The following is a 16,276-nucleotide window of genomic DNA, read 5'->3' on the forward strand; positions in this document are numbered from 1 at the left end:
GGGGATCTGTGGATGGCAGTGCCATCCACAGATCCCCCTACAGTGCCATCCACAGATCCCCCCTCCCCTAAACAGTGCCATCCACAGATCCCCCTACAGTGCCATCCACAGATCCCCCCTCCCCTAAACAGTGCCATCCACAGATCCCCCTACAGTGCCATCCACAGATCCCCCCTCCCCTAAACAGTGCCACCCACAGATCTCCCCCCTAAACAGTGCCACCCACAGATCTCCCCCCTAAACAGTGCCATGCCACAGATCCCCCCTAAACAGTGCCATCCACAGATCCCCCCTAAACAGTGCCATCCACAGATCCCCCTACAGTGCTATCCACAGATCCCCCTCCCCTAAACAGTGCCATCCACAGATCCCCCCTCCCCTAAACAGTGCCATCCACAGATCCCCCCTCCCCTAAACAGTGCCACCCACAGATCTCCCCCCTAAACAGTGCCATCCACAGATCCCCCCTAAACAGTGCCATCCACAGATCCCCCCTCCCCTAAACAGTGCCATCCACAGATCTCCCCTCCCCTAAACAGTGCCATCCACAGATCCCCCTACAGTGCCATCCACAGACCTCCCCTAAACAGTGCCATCCACAGATCTCCCCCCTAAACAGTGCCATCCACAGATCCCCCCTAAACAGTGCCATCCACAGTATTTGCACTGTAAACCTCCTTTTTTATTTATATAAAGTGTGGGTGAACTTAAACTGTATGACTATACTGTGGTTCCTGTAGGCTTTGCGTGCGTAAGGTGGGGAGGGCGTGGAGGGGGGGGGCCTCCATGTCTATTTTGCTTGGGGCCCCCAAATTCCTTCAAATGGCCCTGCCCAGCACTATATTGACCCCAGTAGTATTCCCAATAGAGTATCATGGCAATTGCTAAAATAACCATAGTACACCAGAATCTATATAAAAAAGTTAAGAGTGACTTACAGTTCAACTTTAGCAGGTGCTGAATTTATTGCAACATCCATACATTCTAAAGCAACCTAAAAACCCACCTCTTCTGGAAATATTACTACCTACAATAAGCATGCTGCCAGATGAGCAGCTTCTACCCTCATCTACTGTCTCCTTCCCCTTTTCCTTGTAAATTGTATGCCCTTATGGGTAGATTCCTCAGCCCCTATTTAACAGTCTGTTAATAGGTTCATGATTATAGTACTTGTTTTGTTTTATATTATTATTATACTACTTATTTAACCTTGATTCTGCAGACATGTTGCCTTTGTTCATCAGCAAACTAAGTTGTAGGCTATCTAATTTGTGGTGAGTGGGCCTATATATCACTAAATGCTTAAAGGGGTTGGCCACTTTCTGGCTACTGTTGACAAATGTGTTTGTAAGATGATTATATGCCTCTTACTAATACAGTATTTGTTGACATTTTGCTCCATTTTCTATATTTAATAAGGTTTGTCTCTTTCTTTGCCAAGTCTTTTGTGCTATCTATACAGAAGTCCTGTCCATAAGATGGCCGCTGATGGAGGGTCATTTGATAAGGCAAATCACCTCCATGTGATGTCTCCTCTATTCAAACGCACTGCACCTGCACTGATCTCCTAACAGAACAAGAACAGATGGCAGGTGTGGTGTATCTGAATATAGGAGTCATCACAAGAAGGTGATTTGCTTGGTCACATGACCCTCCATCAGTGGCCATCTTATGGACAGGACATAGATAGCACAAAAGACTTGGCATACCTAATGAAATATAGAAAACGGTGGAGAATGTTAACCAGGATTATATTAGTAAGTGTCATATAATCATCTTACAGACACTTTGGTCAACAGTAACCATAAAGTGGTCAACCCCTTCCTTACTGCTTCCATTTTCCTTAAAGAGAATCTGTCAGATGATATCTGCAGTTCTAGCTGACAGCAGTATATGATAGAGAGGAGCTGAGCTCTGTGATATCTATAGGTTTATATGATATGGACTCCTAAGAAAGACAGCAAGAGTCCTGATTTCCCCACCCACACAGGAAGATTGTCAGCCTTTTGTGTACACTCACTGACATATGAAGAGCTGTCAGTCATCCTATGCGGGTGGGTAATCAGGAATCTCACTGTCTATCCTTGAGCAGCAGACACCACCTGACAGGTTCACTTTAATGCCCACCATTAGAATGATTTCACTTTTAATCCAGTCTTACATAACTTTCATTTTAGTAATGGTTGACTAAGCCTTTAAGAATAATTAGCTTTAACGGATCCTACTGAGGGATGTTTACAACATTTAGTGTTTTTTGTTGTTCTATTTCCTTGGGGCAGATGTGGATGAATGCCAAGCAATCCCTGGGTTATGTCAAGGAGGAAATTGTATTAATACTGTTGGATCTTTTGAGTGCAAATGCCCAGCTGGACACAAGTTTAATGAAATAACACAAAAATGTGAAGGTAAGACGTTTCCAGGCTCATCAAGATACACAAACCAGTTCGTATTCCTGTTTTCAGAAATCATAGGATGTATTGTTTGCTTTTTTGAATATTTATTGTTGATTATTGTCATATTTCATTTACTTGAGTTATTCACACATGTTGAACAAGACAGTGCTGATCTGGATTACGATACAAAGAAAACTGAGTGAGTCGAAATCTTCAGGGAATTAATTTCACAGGGCTAGGATGGAAAAATGCAGCTGCTTGGAGATTACAGCGTCATATGGCCTCTTGGTGTGTTTCATAGGTCCATATTCCCTTTTTAACATGATGTGATCCTAGGAGGGGTTTCCGGAAGCATCGCCAAAGCTTTTGGCCAGGAGAGGCCCCAACTGTCTTTTGATATTAATACTGTAGTGTGTACTGACCAAAGGGACCCAACAGATGACTGTGTTGTAAAAATCTTTAAACATCATCTGCTGAGAAAGTTTCCTTTTATTCCAGACTATTACAACAGGTTTACCACCGTAGCAGTTAAACAGCTTATCATGTTCCTTAAGTTGGATGGAATGTCCTTAGGATAGGTCATCAATAATAGATTGGGGGGTCTGACTCTTGGCACCCCTGCCAGGTAACTGTTTGAAGATTCTATGGCACTCCTGTGAAAGTTGCATCCTGTACGCTGATTACGAGGCACAACTTTGTCCTTATAGTAGTGCCTCAGCCTGCTATAGCAGCTTAGCCACTTTCACTTGAATCAGACAAAGCTTTAGTAAACTCTAATATCAGGCACAGCAGCACTCTCCCTCTCACAGCTCAGAGGGGTGTCCTTTCTGCTGTAGCTGTTTCCCTGGAACTGCCACAGCTAACATAAAATATGTCTGGTGACAGTTGAAGATTTATAATGAGAGTGTACAACCACCTCATTAAGGCGGACAAGCAATAAGAAAATGAAGAAACAGCAGGTGGCGCTATACAGATGCATTTTATTAACTAGATCAGTGGCTATACCAAATTGTAATTACATGCAATTAAAAAAGTTTTCAGGTGCAGGTGCTGGTTTAAAAAATGTAGAATATTTTTCGTGGTACAACCCCTTTAAGCGATGACTGAAAAGTACCTGAATTAAACCTCTGAATTTAGACTTGCATTTCCTTTAGGAAAGAATATGCACCTAAGACCACATGGAATACCTAGCAGCAGGTGCTCTATGCACCAAGTTGTGTGCACATGGTTTAGCATACACCTTTATGCTAGGCCCGATTCAGCAACAGAATTAACACAAGATACACACGTGGACAAAATTGTTAGTACCTTTCGGTTAAAGAAAGAAAAACCCACAATGGTCACTGAACTAGCTTGAAACTGATAAAAGTAATAATTACTGAAAATCAGCTAATGAAAATCAGACATTGCTTTTGAATTGTGATTCAACAGAATAATAATAATAATTAAAAAATATATATAATAAAATTGACCTGGACAAATATGATGGTACCCCTAAAAAAAAAAAAAAAAAAAAATTTGACCATAGGAACATGTTAAATTAAGGAAATTAAGGTATGTTCTGTAATTAGCATCACAGGTGTCTTCAAATGTGTAATCAGTCAGTCTGCCAGTTTAAAGAGTGTAAAGTAGTCACTGTGCTGTTTGGTATAATGATGCGTACCACACTAAACATGGCCCAAAGAAAGCTAAGCAGAGAAGGTTATAGACAAACATGTTAAACGGTAAAGGCTATAAAATCATCTCTAAACAGCTTAATGTTCCTGATACTACAGTTGCACATATTATTCAGAAGTTTAAGGTCTTCAGGACTGTAGTCAACCTCCCAGGATGTGGCCACAAGAGGAAAATTGATGACAGATTGAAGAGATGTATAATACGAAAGGTAACCAAAGAGCCCAGAACAACTTCCAAAGAGATTAGAGATGAACTCCAAGGTCAAGGTGCATGAGTGTCAGATCAAACCATCCGTAATAGCCAAAGTGGTCTCAATGGAGGCTAGCCAAAGAGAAAACCACTGTTGGAACAAATCATAAAAAAGCGAGACTGGGATTTGTCAAAATGCAGATTGACAAGCCACAAAGCTTCTGTAAAAAATTGTCCTTTAGACAGATGAGATGAAACTGGAGCTTTTTGGCATGTCACATCAGCTCTGTGTTCACAGATGCAAAAATCACTCATACAAAGCAAAGAACATTGTACCTACTGGGAAACATGGAGGAGGCTTGGTTATGTTTTGGAGCTGCTTTGTTGCATCTGGCACAGGGTGTCTTGAATCTGTGCAGGGAACAATGAAATCTCAAGACTATCAAGGAATTCTGGAGCGAAATGTGCTGCCCAGTGTCAGAAAGCTTTGAGTGAAATGTGCTGCCCAGTGTAAGAAAGCTTTGAGCGAAATGTGCTGCCCAGTATCAGAAAGCTTGGTCTCAGTCGCAGGTCATGGGTCCTCCAACAGCTTAAACATTCCAAGAATGGCTAAGAGCAAAGCACTGGGCTATTTTGAAGTGGCCTTCTGTGAGTCCTGATCTAAATCCTATTGAACATCTGTGGAAGTAGCTGAAACATGAAGTCTAGAGAAGGCACCCTTCAAATCTGAGAGCAGTTTGCTCATGAGGAGTGGGCCAAAATACCCATGGACAGGTACAGAAGTCTCATTGAGAGTTACAAAAATCGCTTGATTGCAGTGATTGCCTAAAAAAGCAACAAAATATTAAGGATTCCATCGTTATTGTCCATCCCAGTTTGTTTTATAGATTATTCTGCTGAACCACAATTCTAATGCAATGTCTGATTTTAATTAGTTGATTATCAGTACATTTTTATTCATTATTACTTTTGTCAGTTTCATATTATTTTCTTTCTGTAACAGAAGGGTACCAACAATTTTGTTTTATGTCTGTAAAAGTAGTAAACATGTCTTTTAGGGTAGAACCATGGCGGACAATGGGCACTGGAGACATGGCTGCAGTGTGGCTAAAAACCGCACAGCCATGTAAGCTGCAACTATTTTCTATTTATTCTTTAATGGTAAATTGCGTGCTTATTGGTGATGGCTGTAAGATTTTATAAAACCATGCAGCTATTAAAAGTAAGCAAGCAATTTATAATTTATCATGAATAAATAGAAAACAGCTGTGACTCACATGGCCAAGCAGTTTTTGGCCACACCGCAGCCACGTCTCCATCCTGTCTGGATCTACCCTCAAAGAACAAATCAAATATATGTTATTGACAGCAAATTGTGGAGTAAATAGCGGTACCATCAGATATATAGGAGTGCTCTAGCTTAGCTCAGTTATTGACCTGTGGAGAGCACATGATCCCACTGCCTCTCCCCTAGGCATCATTGTCTTAAGCCTTCTTTAGATGTGCCGACTGACCAGGCAATTAATAGAAATGAACCTTTTATTCTAAGTATTTGCCTGATCATGTGTGGAGGTGAGAGTTTCATTTACATGTATGGGGAGCAATCGCTACTGTGATCAGTCACCCCCATACAGATTCATTCTTTCTGGGCAGCGGATCCCTGTTTACAGGCTGATCTGCTCCTGGGAACTGATGATTTGGGGTACCACATCAACGATGGCGCTTTCATTTGCCCATTCATTGGATGACCAGTGGCACCTTTACATGTGCAGTTATTGGGAACGAGAGTTCCTTGGAACATTCCTTCCAAATAGTTGCCCAATTGTCCGCCTGTGTTAAGGTGCCCTTAGGCCCTTTATGATCAGTACATGTGTGAGTGGCAAATGCTTACATGCCTAAAAGTAAATTGCTATGTAGTAATGGTAACTGGGCCCTAAATACCTACAATTTAAAAGAGATAAATAATAGAACAGAATAGGCCAGATTTCTTTTCCTTAAAGGGGTTGTCCAGAAGTGGGAAAACATGTCTGATTTCTTCTAGAGAAATAAATACTGTATTTCTGACATTTAAGACATTATGTACATGGAAGTTTGCATGGTTTATCTGTCACCTCAAGCTAAATGTTTTGCCCAACCTCAATTACAGAGTAGAAATAGCAGTGGTTTACCAGCCGACCATATGTAATCATGTGGAATGTCACCTTTACAGACCAATACATGTAGAAACACCTAGGCTGAATACATATGGCTTCGCTCAGTAGATTAGCCTCATTTTGCCACAGCTATTATGTTCGTGATATAATATAGAGGGTTAAATTGTGTCATCAGTTTAACGATTATATAAAAGATTCCGGTTTTGGTTACATTCTTAACCACATTTTTGTGATGCATATGGATTTCATTTAAATTTTGAGGCCGCACATAATGGTCAGAATTTATACATTTTTGTTAGTTGAAATGGTCCAGAACCAAGGTTCTCACAAATATTTTTTCCAGTGGTCACCAGCCCAACCACAAACATGTCAGGGATCAGTCACAGCCGCAATATGGCATCGTGGGAGAATGCTTAGTTGGCAACATACAGCAGTGCACTGAGCATATTGGCGGTGGTTTAAAATAGCTTGTTCCGACTGGTGACTTCAAGCGATACACACTAACATTGTATAATACTTCAAATCTATTTTCTACCCTTTGTTTCAATGTATTTAAACATGCAAGACAGGTCATTGCTTTGTATGTTAGTTTGATGTATATCTAGGCCAGGGATCAGCAACCACCGGCACTCCAGCTGTTCAGAAACTACAACTCCCAGAACGGTTCATTTACTTCTGTGGGAGTTAAAAGAACAGCTCAGCACGTTTACATGCTGGGAGTTGTAGTTTCACGGCAGCTGGAGTGCCGAAGATTGCTGATCCCTGATCTAGGCCAACAATCGAGCATCAGTCATTAACATTGTACTCATGCTTCTGGACACACAGTTTTTAGTGCTATTAGCTTCTAATTTTTGCATTTGCCCACATACCCACTACAGTATAGTCATTACAATGCCTGGCATGCAATATGGTATTTCTTCTGGATGCTGCAGGGATCTGTGTGGTCAACTGGAGCTCTTCTTGGCCACAGCAACTGTTTGCTAGGGTTTTCCAAAAGACGTTCCAAGATATTAAAGGCCTCATTTATCAAAACTGGTGTAAAGTAGAACTGTCTCAGTTGCCCATAGCAACCAATCAGATTCCACCTTTTATTTTGCAAAGGAGGCCTGAAAAATGAAAGGTGGAATCTGATTGGTTGCTATGGGCAACTGAGCCAGTTTTTCTTTACACCAGTTTTGATGAATCTCCCCTGTTAGAATGGCAGATATTTTTTCATTATTGAGCATCAAGCAAAGATTTAGTGAGTTGTTTGCATTCAAAAGACATTCAGTGACATGAAACGATGGTCACTAGATATTTTTTGATGTTTCCTCGTTATAGCAAACTTTGTGCGTTCACCCCTAGAGCATTTACACTACTAAACAACAAGATGTGTTGGTGACTAATGATAATCTTACAGTCAGGCAGATTTGTCCAATCCACAGAAAATGAACAATTTATAGCTCGTCGCTCAATCACTGCACACTATTGCATGTTCCAGTAATTGCACAAGTTTGAATGATTATTCCCACAATTCAAAGAACTATCACTCCATCGAATAGACCCATAATGGATGCCCTTATAGCTCATACTGGCTTATCACTAATTTTTCTAAAACTACTGAATAGAATATATGCACAGATGTGTTATTTTATTTTTAATTGCGCTTTTATTGCACCTTTAATACAAGATCTTCTACCTACGGCACAATGAGGCATCCATCAGTAGGCTGAGGTAGGCATAGAAGTGTCCCAGTAACTCAGCATTTAGCTGTGCCCTTCCACAAATTTGGAATATTTGCTAATCTACAAAATCCAGCACCTGTTGGGCGTCATTACCAGATTACATGACTTTTACTGTGCATTGGTTACTGATGTTAAGTCCACATTTAGCCAAAACATTGCCTGTGGAATTTCCTACCAATTCCATGTAACCAGCCATAATCTTAAGTGCTGTGTCAACAGAGAAGTGCATGAACCAGGGGCATTCAAAATTAATACATATGCTGCATTATTTTGCAAACCATGTGTCACGAACTATGGATCCGACCGCTCCGGATCCCACAGCTCTGACGTAGTGGTCTGTGACGGAGTCTGCGCACACACAGAGACCTCACGTGACCGGGGTATTACCACTCGGCTAACACCCCCCACTACACTTCGGTAACTGCCACCACGTGGGTTCCCGGTCCACGAGCCGACTATCCGGGTCATTCACTATCACACAGATCAGTGGATGAACCGGATATCACTTACTGACCAACCGCAGTCAATCACCCCCAGCTACAATTCCTAAATGCAATTTAACTAACTACCTGGTAACGTCTCTTCAAAGGCAAGGTACGTTGTTCAGCAGCTTAGAATATGGAAGACTTGGCCATTTAGATTTTATAATCTTTAATAAGCGGTAAAAAGCAGTGCAGACAAATCTAATGAAAATGACTATAAAACTACAGAATAATAATAACAATATAAATAATCACGACAGTTCAAATGAAAGGGAAAAAGATGAAAGAATACTTAGTTTCTCTGCAGGGTTTCAGATGGTCGTTCATATGTCCTTTTTGAATCCTTGCAAACCCCTTTTCAGTATGTATCAGGGGAGACCCTCAAAGTTCTTCTGATACAGGGATATGCCGTCAATGTCCAATTAAGTGTCTGGTGATGTTCCATGGGTCTCTCTGCTCTGTCCTTGTGCATGGGTTTTTATGAACTCTCCCATGGGCAGGAGACTTACTCCTGTCAGCCAATGGCAGCAGAGTGACTGTCAATCCTAGGGATTGCCCCCAAGTGTTTTATGACCCCATCAAAGTTCAGTTCCTACAATGAGGATTATACTTAAGCTCGTATCTCCTTGATACATCGGCATATTTTTATACAGAATACATATTTGCGATCCTTATTTATTTACCTACAGAATGAGACCACACACGGTAATGCTGGGACCTGTAGTTCTTCTACCACCCATAGGTCAGCTAAGGAATCACATCCTCTAGTCATATTTGATACCTAATTAACCACAATACTCTGTAGAGCCTGGATCTGGTGTCAGAAAGGGCATAAGTTGATTCATAAATGAAATATGAAAGTGGACTGGTTTTATGCCCAGAGCTAATTAAGGGCTATTAGCTCTCCTCAAACCAGACCTGGAAATTAATGACGTCACGCTCCAGCCAGGCTTGACAGCGAGCTGATCTTGGACAGGATGAGCTGGGCCTGGTGTAGCTTTTATGACCTTTTATTGCTGGCCTTACAGAGTAGTGGTAATAAAAGTGTCCATCTATATCATAGGCGACCCAGGCTTCAGAAAGATGAGAGTTCACAGCTTTTTACATGGGCCAGAAGCATATAAGATGGCTACCCAGAGGAATTATGTATGTATGCCGGCACACCTCCCTCTTTTAAAAGGTTGCCTGGGGAAATGGCCACAAGCCTATTCCACAGCAACCCAGCCATCTCCGGTCGATTCTCCCTGCCGCGACAACCCGTCGGCATTTCCATGTAAACTACCTTTTCTGTGCTGCACGGTGAAGTTGTACTGCTGCAAAATCAGGCTCCATCTCAGCAGTTTCGCATTGTCTCCTGCGAGACGTGCCAACCAGCTGAGGGGATTGTGATCAGTGATCACTGTGAAATTGCGTCCATACAGGTAGTGTTGTAGCTTTTGCAGGGACCACACAATAGCTAAACACTCCTTCTCTATTGTGGAGTAGCTGGTCTCCCTGGCCAGTAACTTACGGCTCAGGTATAGTACAGGATGCTCCTCCCCGGCCTGGTTCACCTGACTCAGGACTGCACCCAGACCAAAGGCGGAAGCATCCGTGTGGACCACAAACTTCCGAGTGAAATCTGGGGCCTGAAGCACAGGAGCACTGGCTAGTGCATCCTTCAGGGCCTGGAAGCCTTGCTCGCATTCCGGCGTCCATGACACCATCCTGGGCAGCTTCTTCTTGGTCAAGTCTGTCAGAGGCTTGGCCAGGGCGCTATAGTTCGGGATGAACTTCCTATAGTACCCGGCCGTTCCCAAGAAAGACATGACCTGCTTCTTGGTGAGAGGTGTTGGCCATCTCGTAATGGCTTTCACCTTCTCTATTTCAGGCCTCAGTGTGCCTCCTCCTACTCTGTGGCCTAAGTAAGTGACCTCATTCATGCCCAGCTGGCACTTGCTAGGCTTAACAGTTAGTCCAGCCGCAGCAAGTTTGTCCAGTACTTGCGACAGGTGCACCAGATGCTCCTTCCACGTGGGGCTATACACGGCAATGTCGTCTAAATAGGCGACAGCACATTCTTCTAGTCCTTCCAGCAAGTCATTCACAAGCCTTTGAAAGGTGGCTGGCGCATTCTTCATCCCAAACGGCATTACAGTAAATTCGTATAAGCCGAAAGGGGTGATGAAGGCCGACTTCTCCTGAGCCTCCGAGGTCAGGGGAATCTGCCAATACCCCCTGCTCAGGTCCATGATTGTCAGGTAGCTGGCTCCTGCCAACTTATCTAACAGTTCATCAATCCTGGGCATGGGGTAAGCATCCGAGGTTGTGATGGCATTCAGTTTCCGATAATCCACACAGAACCTGGTTGTCTGATCTTTCTTCGGGACCAGAACCACCGGTGAGGCCCAAGCGCTGTGGGATTTCTGAATGACCCCGAGCTGCTTCATCTCCTCGATCTCCCTCCTGAGGTCTGCCTGGACCTCCAGTGAGACACGGTAGGCGGACTGCTTGGTGGGAGCATGTGTACCTGTGTCCACATGATGGACTGCAAGGTGTGTTCTCCCGGGTTTCCCTGTAAAAGTGTCACGGTGAGCCGTCAACACTTCTAAGAGCTGAGATCTCTGCTGGGACGAGAGTTGAGGGTTGAGGGTTAAGTCCACCTCCAACTCTCGAGTGTCAGCTAGCAGATCTAGTAGGGGGTCGGCCTCCTCCCTTTCGGGCAGGCTGCAAACCGGCATAACATGTGGCGTTCTCTCGTGATGCTCCTTGAGCATGTTGACGTGAAACGTCTTCTGTCTCCTACCTCCCTCTCCAAGGCCCACCACATAATTTACCTTACTCAGACATTTGACAATGGGGTACGGCCCTTCCCATGCAGCTTGCAGTTTGTTTTGCCGCATTGGCAGCAGGACATAGACCTTCTGCCCCTCCTGGTAGATTCTCTCTCGGGCAGTGCGGTTATACCACTGCTTCTGTTTGCTTTGGGCCTGCACCATATTCTCCTGTACCAGACCTACCAGCGACTCCATTTTGTCTCGGAACCTGAGGACATAGTCTACTACAGAGACTTCAGTTCCGGCAACCCTGCCTTCCCAAGACTCTCTGATTAGGTCTAGGGGACCTCTTACTCGTCGACCATACAGGAGTTCGAAGGGCGAAAACCCGGTTGACTCCTGGGGAACCTCTCTGTAGGCAAATAGCAGGTGAGGTAGATATCGTTCCCAGTCCTTCCCTTGCGCCTCCACAAACGTCTTCAGCATCTGCTTCAACGTCCCGTTGAAGCGCTCACAGAGGCCGTTTGTTTGTGGGTGGTAAGGGCTGGCTACGATATGGTTCACCTGTATTTTCCTACAGAGCCCCTGCATTAGTTCAGACATGAACTGAGGTCCTTGGTCGCTGAGAAGCTCAGCTGGGAACCCCACTCTCGTGAAGATCCCCAGCAGGGCGTCTGCAACCTTGTCCGCCCTAATGGAGGATAACGCCACTGCTTCCGGGTAGCGCGTTGCGTAATCCACCAGGGTTAATATGAACCGTTTACCCGAACTGCTGGGGATGGCCAGGGGACCAATGATATCCACGGCCACCCTCCTGAAGGGTTCATCAATTATTGGTAAGGGATTCAATGGAGCTCGGTGACGGTCTCCTGCTTTGCCAACTCGCTGACAGGTGTCGCAGGACCTGCAGTACTTGGCGACATCTGCCCCGAGGCCAGGCCAGAAAAAATTCTGCATCACCCGGGACTTTGTTTTGGTTATTCCCAGGTGACCAGCTAAGGGGATCTCATGAGCCACTTGCAGTAATTGTTCCCTGAACTGCACAGGTACAATGAGCTGCCTCTTGAGTGGCCCCACCCTACTGTCACTGTGGGAGATGTCCTCCTTATACAGTTTCCCATTGTCCCAACACACTCGGTATTTGTCTCCCTCAGTGGGAGGGCTGGCAGCTAACCCTCTTAGCTGCTCCAAGGTAGGGTCATCTCGCAGGGCCTGCTCAAAGGCGGCACTACAAGTCCCAGCCAGCTGTCCTGTGGCGAACAGGGACAGTGGCTGAGGCTCTGACGCGGTTAAGTCCACGGGGTCCGAACCGGTGGAAGGGGACACTTCCACTTGCTCTTCCCCAATGGCGCGTTCCGCTGCGGCTTTTGCAGCCCTGCGAGTGACGGGCAACACAGGCACAATAATGTCATCACATTTAACATTTGCACAACTTGAATCAGTTAAACACAGGTTTGCTACCTGTGTACATACACCCGCCATCCCCTCTACATCTCCTGTCATAGGAGAACTGCTCCCACACACCCCACCTCCCACCTCCCGAGGTCCATCCCCGAGGTTATCTGATGTTATGCAAACATCCTTGCACAGTACCTCGGTATGTCCAGGGACCTCCATAGGGACGGGTGAGTCCTGTGTGCTTCCAGGGGGCACGTAGCACGAGACCAATCGTCCTAGGTCAGTGCCTAATAAAACATTTGTGGGGATCTCCGCAGAGACTCCCACCTCCCTTACTCCACTCCCAGCCCCCCAATCAAGGAAAACACGAGCTAGGGGAACATTAGGGCTCACCCCCCCAACTCCCGTGATGGTGAGGCTTTTGCCGGGAATAAGGTCTGCGTCATCCACTAGTTCAGGCCGAACTAGTGTGACTTCGGCTCCTGTATCGCGGAAGCCTGTGGTGCATCGGTTGCCCACAGTAACCGACTGTAGGTTGTCTGCGGTGTGTCTTGCAGCTCCATTCACTAACAGCACAGATGATGGGTTGCGGGCAAGCTTGCCAGGGGGTGCTGTCTTCTTCTCCGGGCACGAGTGGCTGAGGTGTCCTGGCTTGCCGCACGCATAGCACTTGCGCACGTCTGTCGGTGCTGGCTTGACTCCTTCAGGTCTTTGTGCAGGCCTGTGAAAGGGTCGCTGGACAGGAACCGACAAAGCTGGCCGGGAGGAAGAAGCAGATGAAGAGGTTCCTCCCAGACGGGACAGAGTGTCTTTGAATGCCCGAGTGCTGGGCATGGCGACGTATTCATCGGCTAGCTCAGCCGCCTCTCGCGCACTCTTCGGCTTGTGCTCACATACATATTTTTGCACATCTGTGGGGCAATTGGAGACAAACTGTTCTCGGACCATCAGATCCGCCAGGGACTGCTTGGTGTCCTCTGTGAGGGGATCAGACCACTGTTGGAAGGTGGTCTGCAACTTGCCCAGATGGTCCATAAAAGTATCTCCGGGCCCTCTCCGCAGGGACCGGAACCGTAAACGGTAAGTCTCTGGAGTCAGCTGGTACTTGACCAGAATAGCCTTTTTGATGACCGCGTAACTGGTACGCTCTGCTAATGGTAGTCCGACCAGGGCCTCCATAGCTTTGCCCTTCAGTGCGGACATTAGATGTCCCGCCCACTGTGGCTCTGGTACCTGGTACTGCTGGCATGAGGTTTCAAAAGCATGCAGGAAAAGATCAATGTCACAGTTCTCAGACTCCATCACAGGCAGTTTTGGCTTGACCATCAGGGATGGGCCTGTGGCTGTGGCATGCCGGTCGGACCCCTGAAGCTGTACTCGGGCCAGGTCCAGTTCATGCCTGCGGACAGCTTCCCGTTCTGCAGCCTCGCGCTCAGCCTTGCGCTCTGCAGCCTCGAGCTCAGCCTTGCGCTCTGCACGACGTGCCTCCAGCAGCCGAAAATATAAGTCCGGGTTACTGAGCATTAGTTGGTCCAGCCCATTTTGGGATGGCATAGAGACAGAGTTATGTCCAGCTAGAGGACTGCAAGCCCCAGCAGGCTGTCCTCCTCCCAGTTCATCATCCTCATTCTGGAAGGGGTCACCTGGCTCAGGGGCCCCTGAGTCTCCTCCATTCTCTGAATCCTGCAGGGATGACTCTTGACTCCTACGTGCACATAACTCCTGGATGAGGACAGTCTTATTTTTCCCATATACTTGGATGCCTTTGTGCTCACACAGAGCTGTGATATCAGCCACGCTCAGGGCGTCATAATTCACGGATTCGGACATTATTGCCAAATAAAAGATAGGACAGAAAACAAGAGAGAGGGGAGGGTACTGTCGTGAATTATTATTCTATCAAAACTAATGCACTGTGCTTCGTCTTCCAGAATTTTTCAATCCTTTAGTACAGAGTTATGGACATAACTTCATGCACTAATATTCTAAGCATACAGAATCCCGTAAGCTGCCACCATAAAAATGTCACGAACTATGGATCCGACCGCTCCGGATCCCACAGCTCTGACGTAGTGGTCTGTGACGGAGTCTGCGCACACACAGAGACCTCACGTGACCGGGGTATTACCACTCGGCTAACACCCCCCACTACACTTCGGTAACTGCCACCACGTGGGTTCCCGGTCCACGAGCCGACTATCCGGGTCATTCACTATCACACAGATCAGTGGATGAACCGGATATCACTTACTGACCAACCGCAGTCAATCACCCCCAGCTACAATTCCTAAATGCAATTTAACTAACTACCTGGTAACGTCTCTTCAAAGGCAAGGTACGTTGTTCAGCAGCTTAGAATATGGAAGACTTGGCCATTTAGATTTTATAATCTTTAATAAGCGGTAAAAAGCAGTGCAGACAAATCTAATGAAAATGACTATAAAACTACAGAATAATAATAACAATATAAATAATCACGACAGTTCAAATGAAAGGGAAAAAGATGAAAGAATACTTAGTTTCTCTGCAGGGTTTCAGATGGTCGTTCATATGTCCTTTTTGAATCCTTGCAAACCCCTTTTCAGTATGTATCAGGGGAGACCCTCAAAGTTCTTCTGATACAGGGATATGCCGTCAATGTCCAATTAAGTGTCTGGTGATGTTCCATGGGTCTCTCTGCTCTGTCCTTGTGCATGGGTTTTTATGAACTCTCCCATGGGCAGGAGACTTACTCCTGTCAGCCAATGGCAGCAGAGTGACTGTCAATCCTAGGGATTGCCCCCAAGTGTTTTATGACCCCATCAAAGTTCAGTTCCTACAATGAGGATTATACTTAAGCTCGTATCTCCTTGATACATCGGCATATTTTTATACAGAATACATATTTGCGATCCTTATTTATTTACCTACAGAATGAGACCACACACGGTAATGCTGGGACCTGTAGTTCTTCTACCACCCATAGGTCAGCTAAGGAATCACATCCTCTAGTCATATTTGATACCTAATTAACCACAATACTCTGTAGAGCCTGGATCTGGTGTCAGAAAGGGCATAAGTTGATTCATAAATGAAATATGAAAGTGGACTGGTTTTATGCCCAGAGCTAATTAAGGGCTATTAGCTCTCCTCAAACCAGACCTGGAAATTAATGACGTCACGCTCCAGCCAGGCTTGACAGCGAGCTGATCTTGGACAGGATGAGCTGGGCCTGGTGTAGCTTTTATGACCTTTTATTGCTGGCCTTACAGAGTAGTGGTAATAAAAGTGTCCATCTATATCATAGGCGACCCAGGCTTCAGAAAGATGAGAGTTCACAGCTTTTTACATGGGCCAGAAGCATATAAGATGGCTACCCAGAGGAATTATGTATGTATGCCGGCACACCATGGATGTGTTTTCTTAAACCACAGATGTTCCCTAAGGCCTCTTTTAGTGCTCTGTGCTAATACAGAGTAGGGGAGTCACTGAGACATTTGTTACTGTTAAATAAAACAGGAATTA

General features: G+C 45.4%; 1 protein-coding gene across 1 annotated transcript in view; it reads left to right on the top strand.

Moving 5' to 3' along the window:
* Positions 1 to 16,276, top strand: part of FBN1 (fibrillin 1) — a 249,299-nt gene that overhangs the window by 90,922 nt on the left and 142,101 nt on the right. Inside the window, exon 8 of the mRNA XM_044279629.1 lies at positions 2,280 to 2,405. Within this exon, the coding sequence (XP_044135564.1) occupies positions 2,280 to 2,405 (126 nt within the window). The remainder of the gene's footprint in view (positions 1 to 2,279; positions 2,406 to 16,276) is intronic.

The sequence above is a fragment of the Bufo gargarizans genome, chromosome 2, assembly GCF_014858855.1.
Source record: "Bufo gargarizans isolate SCDJY-AF-19 chromosome 2, ASM1485885v1, whole genome shotgun sequence".
In the NCBI taxonomy this organism is placed as follows: domain Eukaryota; kingdom Metazoa; phylum Chordata; class Amphibia; order Anura; family Bufonidae; genus Bufo; species Bufo gargarizans.